At 37.2% G+C, this 14,718-nt stretch overlaps 1 protein-coding gene across 1 annotated transcript in view; it reads right to left on the minus strand.

Annotated features, from left to right (window-relative positions):
- Nucleotides 1-502: 502 nt before the first annotated feature.
- The window catches only part of LOC137132182 (neurturin), a 31,864-nt gene continuing 17,648 nt past the window's right edge, over nt 503-14,718 (minus strand). The window contains exon 4 of the mRNA XM_067514397.1: nt 503-8,571. Within this exon, the coding sequence (XP_067370498.1) occupies nt 8,162-8,571 (410 nt within the window). The 3' untranslated portion in view covers nt 503-8,161. The remainder of the gene's footprint in view (nt 8,572-14,718) is intronic.

Below are 14,718 nucleotides of genomic sequence, written 5' to 3' on the forward strand. Positions count from 1 at the left end.
GACTTCAATTTGCAGCAAATCTACAGTTTTCAGGGCCCCTGCACACCAAAGTTTTGGTGTGACTGTGATATTTACCCCTGGACGTTGGCAAGCATAACCATAATATGGTAAATATTGTTGGGCCACAGTAAAAGCAACATGTAAGTAAGTAATACCTGAATGGCACAACATAAAATGGAAACATTTGTTTTTCTGTTTTTTATTATACTTCAGAGCTTAAAGTACATAAACTAAATTGATAGACTTTGGAACAGTTTAAACCAGTTTATCTGAGCTACCTGCAAATACTATTTTACTTTAGTATATTTATTAGTATGGGCAGCACAGTGGTTGGATCCTCTCTGGTCCCCAGCTGTGGCCTTGCTGTGTGGAATTTGCATGTTCTACTACTCCAATTATTACTTAATGCTATAATCACAGGAAATTATTGACCCTCATTGCAGGCGTCACTTGGGCAACCATAAACGAAAATACAAATATTTAACAAAGCCAGACAAAAGACTTGCTTAGAATGTTTTATTACTTTTAATGTACAAAAATAGTGGTCAGAGAACATTAAAGAATATATTGCCAAATATTCTGAATATATTCAGGATAATACAGTACCATGACATGAAGACCATGAACATAATATACATGAGGTTGATTAAAATTTCTAAAATAAATTGTTAAGTGTTGGGTAATGATCTGTCAGGCTCTCAGTAGGAGACATGGGTTGTGGCATACAGTACAGATTAGGGTCCTGGTGTTTACTGTAGACACCTCTGTTCAGGAGTGAGTGCACTGCACACTGAGTGTATTAGAGAGATATCTGGGGCTGCTGAGAACTATCTTCCGGATAGCAGGGATTCAAGTCCCACGCACTCATCACTTATTGATTTTCCCTGCCAATACACTGTGATTGACAGGCTGGGCCAAAATTTAATCTAGTCTTTCTAACTCATCCAGAGCCAGATGTAGTCGTGACATACAGAGATGTAAGAGGTGAATCCAATCTCAATCACACTGTATTTGGAATTGTTTTAAATGTAGTGGTCATTTATTGAATACAAGTGAAAAAACGAATAAACTGCATTGTGGCACATACAGTACTAACCAACCCACAGAGCAGCAGCACTAGTCAGCTGTTGGCGATGTACACTTTAAATCATTAGAACGTGGGACTCAAAATCCAGTGTTGAGCCTGATTCCAAATGGACATACAGATTAAGGGATAAAACGGTCCATTATATCTATATAAATATAGACATATTGCATATTACAATGGCTTAAAATGTACCTCAGCCAACTCTTTTGCTGACTGAAGCTTGTTCTACATAAAAAAGTAAAAATGGAAAACATGAACATACATGGCTACTTCATTCACAAAAAAATGCCTTAGAACAGGTTTAATGTAAATACACAATAAATAAAATAATTTAAATAAATACTCTTATGTACAGTAAGGCAACATGATGCATGGCATCTAACAGAGAAGTTCAGGTTGTGACAGTAAGCCTCAGAAGCTGCTGGATGAACACAAGCTTAAAGCTCAGTAAAACATCAGTAAGGTTTAACTATGATGAAGGAACCTCGTTTACATGTCACTTTTTTGTTCCATCATACCTTAAGAGTTCCTGTCATTTGCCTTATTGCTCAACCATTATGGAGGTAATCTCAGTTCCCTTTCTGTGTTTGGAAGAGAAGACTGTTGCCTTTGACCAATAAAGAATTCTTGTATAGCAGGTAAATCAGACACAAACACTAAATAAAGAGATAAACTGCGTCTGTCTGAATGTCCAAGTCTAAACCAACCAACTAATAAGAATACGGTGAAATACACATTGGTATATCTTCCTTTTTCATGTGGCCATCCACTGCATAATTGTCGAATGAAAAAAGGATAATGGGACAGTTTTTAGAGGCCTTTTGTTTTTTAATAACTAAATCAATAGTTTTTCACAAATTGTTTATCCCACATTCCAATGAAAGGTGCGCTGCAATCATTATTCTCCAGCAGAGAGCAGTGTAGACCTGCCAATGCTCAGTGCAAAGCCCTGTCATTAGTTTTCTAAGGATCTTTGATACTGTAAATAGAGAAGCATCATCTATGCCAAAATGAAAAACATCAGCTTTGGAGCCACAGCTCATGGACTATGGCACAGAGCTCGTTATTGGTATCAAAAGCTAATATATATGATCTGCAGTGTAATACACTCCACACATGAAAAATAAATGCATGTAACAATGTGTATTGTATTATTTCTTAGTTTGATCTGTTACAAATTGTGGTTTAAAGCCTCTGTTTATAATATAAATGGAGATGGCTATGCTTGGTCAACTGTTGATGAAAGGGGAAACATGCAGAGACATAGCAATAACTGTGTCCTTGATACTAAGTGTGCATTATTCCTTTGGACAGCACATCACATTATCAACGTCAATACACGAAGGCAAACAGAGCGGCTAACACCTGACAGCTGTGACACCATCATCAACAACTGACTCTGCTTCGGATAATGGTTTTAGAGGACAGAACTTCACATTTCTCTAAAACTAATCATTGGTTCCTTTTCCCACACATCTTATCTTCACACCTTCTGTGGACAAGAACAAAACAAGTGAGGTTGTCCGTCCAAACTTAACAGAGCAGTTGTAATCAAGTTATAAGTTATAACAATACTGTGTGGTTTAAATGTGTTGAGTGTTTTAACATCACTCCAACTAAAATGCTAATAGGAATATTTTCTACCTCTGCGCTTGACGAACCAAAGTTTTGTTTTGGGGACATATGTGTAGTGGGAGATATTCCATTCTACAGGCTAATAAAATGAGCTGGTCTAATGGGGCTGAGCTAATTTGTGATAATTTTGTCAGAAAATTCTTCTGAGGGCTTCTGTTTTCTTTCTCGTCGGCACAACCTCCATTTCCTGTCATAAAAAACATGCATTTGTGTAATTGAAAGCAAATGTGTGTGAGCTTGGCTGTAAGCATTCTTTAGATGATCCCCAATAACAAAAAACAACAGAAAAGTTGCGTGAGACGAACAGTGTAAAGCAGAACCAAATGGAGTAATAAATTGTGTGGAGGTGCTTTGTTATCCTAGTGGAAACACACTCTTCAGAGATACACACTGGCAGGACACAAAGTACAAAAGAGGCCAGTGCATCGCTTGGATATTTTTAGCTGAGTTTTCAGCTGAACAAAAAAGCTTGAAGAGATACTGTGGTAGAGAACATGTACTTACAAAATACTCAATCCAGCTTATGATATTTGATATTCCATTGTAAACTTTTACAGTGGTATGAGTCTAAATTCTTTTTTATTGGTCAGATGTGGAATGAATGGAAACTGCAGTATTTGTGATCCACTTAGGTTTCTTAGTGTCATAAATCAAACAAGGTGAAACCAAACTATGTACTGACATATACTGTTAGTAATTATTTAAAAAATGTAATTGCTATGTGTATAATCAGTCCTGTATGTGTTCAATAATGCAGCAAGGTCGCTGCAGACAATATCTAGTACATATAAGTGTATGTATATATATGTGTTGGTTTCTTTTTGCATAGAACATAAAAAGTAAAAATATTTCATATAGGGATAATATTCAATAACATAACAAAAGCAAAAAATTAAATAAAAATTATAATGATTAATGGAAACATTTTAACACATATTATTTGTGACTATCTTAAACAAAATTGTCAGCTGTCTATATAACTGCCGAACAGTGAAACTAGCTTTACTGGTGGTTATCATTCCTCTGGTTAATACTGCCATACTTCCTATGTAAACGATGGGGGCCAGCATCCACATTCTTCGAATAAAAGATTTTGGCTAAATAATAAACGTCAATCTATCAAAATAATCACATCTTCCAAACTTGCAGTTTTTAGTGTAAAGTCCCCTCTTGTTTCTTCTACTGCTGCAGTGCAGCAGGGAAACAAAGAGGTAATTTTTTTTTAGACACATTTGGAAAGTTTCCACTTAAGATAACAACCTCAGATTGCTGAAGCTTCGTTTTACCTACACATGTGAACACGTTTTTTGCACTGAAGAAGGACTATAAAATTCTAGTCCCCATCACTAAAAGAGCTTTAGGATGAAATGTCTTTGTGGCCAGTATGGATAGGAGGAATGATTACAGCAAGTAAGACCTCTTTCAGTGTTCATGTGGACACATGGCTATAAAACAGATCTGAAAAATGTGACCCCATATAAAAGTTTGTAAACTGGCACAATTACTGCTGAAATTATAAAGATGTAGGCTGTGTTTATTGCATTTTAAACTGTAAGCAGTTTGTAATATTATCTGTATTTATTACCTTAACCTTATCATAAGAATTGTTTACTTGTCATAGCCACATGTAGATAAAGTGTATTGAAGACATCAAAGACATAGAAAAGAAATAGATTGGCTGATGTTGCTCTTTAAAGATGATGTACCAAATATGTTAAACCTAACTATAACTGCAGTTTTGGGGGATTTCCTGTTTAGCATATTAACTTTTTTTTTGTAAATTTCAAAGTGTAAAATTATGTTGTGATGTTGTGATAGTAATGGCCTCTTTTGAAGCTGAAACCGTAAAAACAGATTTGTAGTTTTTAAATTATGTGCAACCATATTACAGGTAAAATGCTCCACAACAGTAATATACACACTGCAAATAACATTCAAACTAATCGCCATACTTGTTTTGTTTAAAGTACAAGTCTGTTCATTAGGAACCGTATCGTGTCTTACTTCTTCTGAAAATAGACCACGTGGTGAAATGCCGTTACTCTGAGTGATGGTTGGCTCATGACTATATTTGTGGTGGCATCCTACAAAATACTGTCAACACAGATGCTGAAACTAGTCCTCAGGAGCTATTGTGGCATTTCCAATGAACAGAAAGAAGCTTGGTTATAGGACATTATTTTATCATCGAATCTGCTTTTCTGAATTGAAAAAGCTCTGGGGTAATTACATTCACTGAGACAGATGGTGGAAGACTGATAACACCTGTTTCTTGACCAAATAGTATAACTGAGCTGCCCTGGAAGCAAAGGTAGAGTTGTATCGCAAAAAAAAAAACAAAATGTAAATGTCAGTCTTATAAAGACCATTGTACAAGTAAACAAATAACACAAAACGTATATAAACTGGTACGTTCTTATTGGTATGTCTTGACGTCATGGTATTTGGTCTTTAAACTGTCTAAACAGAAACTTGCTTGATTTGAAGCTGTTCATGTCTATATGTATGGACATTGTTTTAACGAGCTCTGTAGTTTATTAAAAAATATCTAGAAATCCGCTTAGGCTCCATTGTGGATGGTCACTGGGTAACTGGCTTTTGGCAAAATGTATTTTAGGCTACAAAACAATCAAGCATGAAAAAGAGATGATTAATATACAATATAAAAGAAATATTTAAACAAAGTTATGATGTGGATGTAAGTTCCACCTCATAAATACACTAATTATAATAACTTAATTAAATACGGTTGAATGGCTTTGCCAGATAATTGGTCAGCAGGCTGACTGCACAAAATGGCCATTTTAAATGTCTTACCATGCGTACAAGCAGACCTTTGAAGCTGAATTATGTTTCAATACATATATAAAAAACATCAGTTATACGTGAGATAAAGAAATTTTAACATTATTTTAAGATAAATTAAAAGTAAGTCAATACCCAGTCTACCCTCAGCCAATTGGAATACTACTAGTGAATAACAGAAATTCTCATAAGTCCTATTTAATGTTGAGTTCTTTCTTCCTCCTCCATCCTTCCCACTCGGTTGCTCATAATAACAGTTAAACCACATGACAGCAAAGCCCTACGCTATTTTTGTTTTAATTTGCCTGAAAAAGCTTATAAAAAGCTAAATGTAATCACTAATAGCTTCACTTCTGTAAGGTCTAAATGATCGAGCTTGGGCTTTATGAGCAGGGAAAACGTGAACAATTCTGACATAAATCTGGTCCAAATTGACATTTGAAAAACGCCTCTATAATAATGAGTCAGTGGACAAAGATGCAATTAAATATATTCTACAAATTCTAAATTTAAACTTGCAATGATAATAAAGTACATTAATGTTACACACATTTTACTCAAAGCAGTATTAGGCGGCCAGTCAAACCATTTATAGACCCTTGGAAATTGTATCAAATACTTTTTCTGCTCTTGATAAGAAACACTGTTAATGTTTTTCCAAAACAAATGACTCTCTACTATATACTTTTGAAATAAAAAGTCACGATTGCCGCCTACTTGAGATTTTTTCTGATAAAATTAGTCAGAAAACGTTTTAATACTATAGAGGACTTTGAGAGACTTTGAGTAAAATGAGTACTTGGTGCAGGCTGAACTAATCTGAAATGTAAAATTCTGTTTGTACAATTTTGGCTAAAATGTGGTGGTAGCGGTTGTGTTTGTCATCTTAAGATTGCTTTGACATGGTTAGACAGTTGAAGCAGTCTAACTCCATATGATACCAAACATGTTGCTGTGGTATGAAGCAAATGTTCTTCACACTTTTAAAGTTGCTATTTAGGACACGTGTTTAAACGACACACTACATATATTTTATTTACATATATTTTGAAATCCGAATTTTTGACCTTTTAAAAAATGACAGAACAAGCGAGTTGACCTTCTCAAAATCGCAGCCGTTAGTTGCGCTTTACGTAACGTAAGCGCCTGATCCCCAATACAAGGACTGTTGGGCTTTAATGAGGTAAATGCCTGTAATAGCTATTGCTGGTGACCGGAGTGGGATGTGAAAAACCTGCTGTTCCACAGGTCAGAACTAAACAAGCTGTTTTTTCAACAGTAGGATTAGGTTAGATTCCTAACAAGAGCTCACTTTTTTCCGAAGTAGCTACGCTTTTAACACAGACAGAGTAAGAGAAAGAAGAAATGCTCACATGTGCACTAAAACCATCATATCATCAAAAGTCGAGTTAATTTGTAAAGAATATTTCACATCCTGCTTTGCTCATTGTCCAGTGTGATGCAAACCTTGACTACAGAAGGTATGTGTGCACTCATGCGAGCATGAGTGGGCTTAAGCGAACTCTTCCTAGTCAAATTTTTCTTTTGAATATTTGAGGTACTTATAGGTACCACTTCAAAATAACTAGCTCTCAATGTACGATACTGCTAAACTTGAGAAAGTATTTAGTAATTGTACAGCACAGCAGGAGTCCTCCCCTGGTCCATCTCAATGCCAGCCCATTAAATTCAAATCAACATGATCATCAATACTTTACTTTTTTCTCTGTAGGGTTTGATATATGAAGGTTAAACACAAACTTTGTCTTGGCTCGAGTGAATATTGTAATATAGCTTTAAAAATAGCTTTTTTTGCTGATTGCAAAGTTGTTGAATGGATGATGTTTGTGTTCCAGGAGTATTCGTGTTGACCACAATGAATAGTAAAGGTTAACAGGTTAACAGAAAGCATAGATTTTTATTTTGAATAGAGCAATTGGGTTTTGGTTTTAAGCTTAAGGCTTAACGTTGTCAATGTCTTTATTTGTTAGGGGAAAAAAATGATTTATGGTAATTATTCATTATGGTAATTATTTAGCATAAACCAATAACATTCATAAAAATGTTTGCTGGATTTTGTATATTTCTGTAATTGTCTGCATGTAATTAGCCTCTTCTAATGCTAGCTTCTGCTTAAGGACCAGCTAAATAGCTGGTATTTTAAATGTAATAACCTTTTCAAGACTTTACTTGCCAAAGAGCTCATGACCTTCAACATGGCTCACAGAATGGTGCTGAATCACCTGAAACATTTTAATAGGCTTAATGAAGGATATAAAATGTAATCCTCCATGGGATGGAACGGTGCTGATTGTTTCCTCTTCTGTGCTTACTGCTGGTTACATTTAAACACATTTTCCACTGCCCCAGACTGGCGGCAGACATCCAGATTGTTTTCTGGTGCCACCTGATACGCTCTGAAGGTACTGAATCTGAGCCTCCATTAACAACAGCCAAGTTATTAGCGGAGGGATGAACCTGCTCACTTCATCATGGACCCCATCCTAGGCCATGCCTGGGACTATACGAACCAGGGTTAAGTCCCCCACTGTAGAGGCCAGGCCTCACAGCATCCAGCTCTTTTATGCAAGAGCTTTTCTGTGTTTGTGTATTGCAGAAAGACAATTATTAAAATCAGCTCACACAGCTGCAGTTTGCTGCTGAGAGCCATTTAATTGTCTGCCAAGTAGCCTGGGTGTCCATAAAGGACACAGTTTCATAGTGAGTAGGCCGACAGCAGGGGTGATTGCTGACAGCCTTGCCAGAGATGCTTCCATTGTCCATCAAAGCCTTAAGAGCCAGATCATAGTTCTTGCGGGAGCTCTGGCATGTACCAATGCAGTACTTAAAGAGGACTATCTCATCCGAGTCATAGCCGAGACCGAGGTCCTTCACCCGCATCTCTTTCTTCTCCAAGTGGCAGTCGTGACTGCTCTTATTCTTCCTGCGGTTCCTCCTTGTTGTTCTAGGTGAGTTTGGAGTACGAGGGGTGCGCCGCCATCTGCTCTGCTGGATTTCCCCTTCCTGCAACAGTGACCATTCATCTTAAAGAAAAAGAACACAGGAGACACCAGGGTAGTCTAGTGATTTTGATTGATTCCCAACATGCAAATCGTAAAGCTCACATGGTCAATGGTTGAATTGTTTTCTAACTTGTGTGAAATTGTGCCAATTTATTGCCACAATGTATTGCAAAAAAGATACAATACCAGCATTTTTAAATTGGTGCAACTTTTCAGACTCAGTGTATGTATATATGGGGAAATGTAGCTTTGGGAGTTGGAGGTGAAGTTTTGATTCCGTTATGTTTCTAATAACATTGCATGGTTGTGTACATGGGAGAAACAAAGAAATTGCATTAAAGACATGACTCACACTAAAGTAAATTTGTTTTGAACCATGTACAGGGTTTTAAATTATAATGATCACATTCAGATTACCAAGAGCAATCAGTTACATCAATCAGCCATAACATTATGACCACTAATAGGTGAAGTGAATAACATTGATTAACTCATTAAAACTTGACATGGAAGTGGGTGGGATATATTGGGCAGCAAGTGAACATTTCTACCAGAAGTTGATTTGTTGGAAGCAATTCAGTTCAATTTAAATGTATTTATATAGCACCAATTCACAACTAAGTCATCTCAGGGCACTTTACAGAATAAGGTCAAGACAATAAACCAAAGAATTCTCACTTAAACAAGCGAGAGGCAACAGTGGAGAGGAAAAACTCCCTTTAACAGAAGAAACCTCCAGCAGAACAAGACTCAGGGTGGCTTGACCGGTTGGGGTGATTGGAAAGTGGAGAGAGAAAAGAAAAAAGCAACAGAAAGCAACAAAACATTGGGGTGGTCTACTGGGATGATATGATACTATGAGGTATTTCAGATACAATGGAGCTTGACCATTTAGGGCTTTACATGTAAGAACGGGGGCTTTACATTCTAATTGTGATTTTATGGGAAGCCAGTGAAGGAAAAATATGATCTCTCTTGCTAGTTCCAGTCAGCACTCTTGCTGCAGCATTTTGGATTAATTGCAGGCTCTTTAGTTACTGGGGATCCTGAAAGTAGGGAATTACAGTAGTCCAACCTAGAGGTAACAAATGCATGGACCAGTTTTTCGGCATCACTTTGAGACAGGATGCTCCTAATTTTGGCAAAGTTCCGTAGGTGGAAGAAGGCTATTCTAGAGATTTGTTTTATATGTGAGTTAAAGGACAAAACCTGGTCAGAAATTTGGTTCCATAGATAGATATAGCTGGGTATCATCAGCATAGCAATGGGAATTTACGTAGTGTTTTCTAATAATATTGCCTAAAGGAGACACACATATATACAAATATATATACATATACATATACATATATATATATATATATATATATATATATATATATATATATATAGATAGATAGATAGATAGATATATAGATAGATAGATAGATAGATAGATAGATAGATAGATAGATAGATAGATAGATAGATAGATAGATAGAAAGTAAAAAGTATGGGTCCTAACACAGAGCCTTGGGGAACTCCATAACTAACTTTTGTGTGCACGGATGATTTATCATTTGCATGGTCAAATTGGAATCTATCTGATAAATACGTTTTAATCCAAGCAGAAAGCATGGACAGAAAACATAGGTATGGAGCTACGTAGTCACAGATCAGTCAGGGTGAGCATGGTCACCCTGACTCATTTGTGATCTGGGGAAGAGATGGTACCAGGATGCACTATAGGAAAAAGACAAGCTTGCAGAGGCAGTGTGGCGCTTTAGGAAATGTTCTGCTGGAAAACCTTGAGTCCTGCCATTCATGTGATAGTACATATCACTGAGTATAAGCTAGCTGCATTCAATGGATTATTGCTTGGTTAATCTAATCAACAAACACATTTTAGCTATGTAAACCTTGATGTGATTATTTCTCTCCTCTGTGAGAATAAATATATATCGTTTCTGCAGATGTGTGCAGTATGTAGGTGTAACATTAGGTGGTATTATTAAATATCTTTTTCATTTGTGATGAGCTTGCACTCTCCTCCTCTTTAAATATTGTAGAGTCAGTATGTGAACAAGATGTGGGACCATCTTGGTGTTCTTCTATTGAATGAACCACTCAATGCTGTTAAAAACACATTCTATAAAATGTGAAGCAGACTAAATGCTTTACAGCAGGCTGAACCACTTCTTGCATGTCAACCATGTTCAATTGTTAAATATTTTAAACATGTAAACACACATCTAATGGGATCAATATCTATGTAAATGATGGATGACTTAAATCTAATCTAGTTCCATTTCAGACCCTGAGTTTTTAAAAAATGTTGTAAATGTTATTTTCAGGAGATGCTGATACCTTTTTAAGAGGAAAAGCTTTAACTGACACTGAGAAAGACATACTGTAATTGTAAGATAAGACACAGATGCCAGCTCTGGTCTTTAGAGATTAAAAGGTAAAAAAAGCGTCTCACACATTACTTTGTACACTGGATTAGAATGGAGTTTTGTGAGCTCCCAGAGAAGAACACGCACAAACTGAACACAGACATGGGTGTTGAAATTGGGAATGAAATTCCCCTGGTTATCAGCTGAGTGGTGCAAAATGTACTGTCATTACCAGCAGGGGAGCAGAGGTGCTGGCTCAACTCCATCTGGAGCTCACTTGCCAGGAATATTCCCAACAAGATCTACCCGCTGCACTGTGCAGACAAGGCCCAGGTGTTTGAATGATGTTTATTTCCTGACCTGGGGATGGCTTTACCCTGCACTTTCTCTAAATGCCTCCATGCAGTGTTTTCCTCAGGGAACGGTTATTAACTACTGTAGAATGCACATTTACAGAAGCGTAGTGTGGGTGCGTGTCAGCTCATGCCTTAATGTTTACCAAAAGAAAACTTGTAATCACGGGAAAAGAGGGAAGAGAAAAATGCATAGAGATATTCCCCAGGCAAAGAGCCTCCGTATTCAACCGTGTTAAAACATGCCACATGGGTTTGCATTAACTTTGCCATGTTACAGTGAAATTGGGCAATGTTAAGGCATTCAAGTCAAACTGTACCAAACATTATGATCGGTTCTATTGAAGCCTCAGTCATCCTCAGAGTCACGGGGGGCTGGAGCCTCCACACAGTGCTTCTCACTCAGCCATTCACACACAGTCACACACATGCACAAGCACACACATACACCTCCCACCTCCTGAGCCAGAGTTGCCTCATGTTATGCTTTAATGTTTTAATTTATTATTTCCCAGTAGAAACAGGTTAGGTTAGGTTAAGGCTCATTAAACTCTGGGTGAGACAAAGGCATATTTCACAATGTAAACAAACAAACAAAAAAAAACAATTACAATATCACTAACAGATCATAACATAATTTATTTGAATCCTTGTTTCAATTATTATGAATAATTCTGGACCTTTGTACTTGTTTCCACCTTTAAGGCCTTTTGAGGGGAAAGGTAATGTGTCACATTGTATTTACTGTTGTTCTAAGTTGGAGTATCTGTGATAATTGTTTCTGTCTTAGTTCAAGTTTAGATACAGATGCTGTGCGATTTTATTGATATAAAGTCGTAAGATTTAACTGTATCTATTTTAATTGTACTGAATCAGTCTGTTAATCTTCACTGTTTAGTCCAGTCTGAGAGTAGATTGTGATGTTTATGCCTTGTTCATGTCTACACAGTAATTATAATTTTGATAAGCTATTACAGGCTGTTGGGAAACCTGGCATGACTAAGGTGTTTTTTACTGAAACATTTTGTGCTTTGTTTATTGGGTCTGCACGGGAAAGTACTGAGTTTATTAAATACAGCTTTCCCCAGTCTGAATCTGGAAAAACTCTCAGATTCCCATTTCTACTCAAAAGTATTACTACATGAGTGATTAGCCCGAGAGGGGCCTGTTGTTTCTGACAAGCCACTATAGAGCCCTTACAGCCACACTACTAAATGATCATAACTGTGGTCTACTTCCTGTGGTGGAAGTCGATGTCAGCCTTCCTTGCATGTATCACACAAGTGTCACCATTAGATTGACTATACGCTAGAACTGTTCACTACTAAAAAACTAATAATGTAATTAATGTAACAGTGACTGAGCCCTGATGCTCTTCTATCCTAACTCAAAACTTTTAATTAAGTTTGTTCATTCACTTATTAAAGAATTATTCATCAGAAAAGAGACTAAATTTGTTTCAGCCACATACCAAGCTGACTGGTAGAATAAACAGACATATATCCCCCCAACCATTCATCTTATTTCCTCGCTGGCTGTGATGAACAGGACTATGAGGCTTGACAGAAACCTGCACATTGGATTGATTATTTTTACCCTGTTGTCCACAGGGACTCTCACTCAATTGACCAAGGCCATACCCAGTGTTGAAAACTACCAGGCAAATGTCCTAAGGCTATATTAGTCATCCAGGAATGACATGCTGCTATTTTATGACCTCCAGCTCAGATTTATGAAGTTTGGTTTTCAGCATCTAAGCTGCACAGAAACTGAGTGATGGTACAATGTAATAAGTAATGTTACAACGAAGGACAAAAGCGAAGGGTGGCTTTCAATTAATAAGCTTGGCAGTGTCGGCTTTTAGAGAAATAAATCATTTTGTTCCTATTGTTATTTAACATTCAAACAGCTTTAATGATTGTAGAGGGAAATTGCTTGTTACAGCACATTTGGGCCCTAAAAAAGAACCACATTGACCCAAAAGCAAAACCCTTCTACATCCATTAATAAAAACACATAACAAATTGATAATAATCGAGGTTAAGAGGTTTACAACGGCCAGCTGTAGTACGCAGTACTATGAGGGAATAAACAGTGATGATTATGGAGCTCGATAAATGATAGAATGTTAGAAAAGAGGAAAAATGATGGAACAATTAACAGTTATTAGTCAGGATAAAGTGTGGTTGTATTAAATATGACAGGAAACATGAATGTGCAGTTTGAGTCCTGCTTTAGTTCCCGTCCCTCTCCCTCTTAAAGAGGAGTGATGATTAGCGCTATGTTGAGCATTTGGTAGTGATCAGACTCTGACTCTGTGAACGTGCTCCTCTGAACAGCCTGAGCTCAATTGTCCTTGTTAACACACTTCTGTGTGTGTGTGCGTGTGTGTTTGTTTGTATTAACAAGGACAATTGAGCTCAGGCTTTGATGAATAAAAAACCTAAACATTTATGATTTCTCTAAATGTCCAAACTTTGTTTAGGAAGGAATAGGAAGGAAATGATTTATTTATCTAAAAGCAGACACTGCCAGGCTTATAAAGTGAAAGGCACCATTCTCTTTAGTCCTTCATTGTAACATTACTCAGTCAGTGTCTGTGCAGCTTAGATGGCATCTATCTATCTATCTATCTATCTATCTATCTATATATATAGATAGATAGATAGATAGAGATAGAGAGAGAGAGAGAGAGAGAGAGAGAGTGCAGTAGGTCAGTAGACTTGTCATCATGATGACATCTTTTTCGGGTACTCTGCCGCCATATTGTCTGTTCTTTACAAGGGTTTGTAAATCACATTTAAAACCCTTTAGAGCAGGTTATTACTAAGGAAAGACAGCATAGCTGTAAGAATTATTAATGTGATTACTAGTTATAATGTAGATTTCCACCACTGCTTCTCTAGGTCAGTGATGGCGTCATCCACTAAAGGTTGAGGCGGATGTGCAAACTTGAGGGTGTCATGTGAGGGTTTAACCAGTGGCTGGAGGGACTCCAGAAGCAGTATCTCTAAAGCCTTTATAATACAAGATGTCAACACCACGGGTTTGCCAACAATAGGGACATTGGGACATGTCAATATCGGTACAGGAACCAAACACAACAGCTGATCTGAGTCCAAATTGGTGGCTGGGTCTTGTGAGGTGAGGGGTTGGTGAGCCTAGAATGAAGATGCTGGGAGGTGGATCTCCCCCTGTCTGTGCGCATGGCACAGAGAGAAGGAGAGGGAGGCAACGCCAAGTTCAGGAAACATTTGGAGTGCTGGTCATTATTTGTTTGATGAACTCTGACATGGCAGAGTGAATTTGAAACTGCCTTCAATGATCCTCATTTCAAAACACATTTCACCATGAGTTCAGGACCTTTATGGATTTTCACTATAGCTGTGTGCACTTTTGTGCAGATCTCAGTTGACAGGCCAAACACCACAACACACCAA

The sequence above is a fragment of the Channa argus genome, chromosome 8, assembly GCF_033026475.1.
Source record: "Channa argus isolate prfri chromosome 8, Channa argus male v1.0, whole genome shotgun sequence".
In the NCBI taxonomy this organism is placed as follows: domain Eukaryota; kingdom Metazoa; phylum Chordata; class Actinopteri; order Anabantiformes; family Channidae; genus Channa; species Channa argus.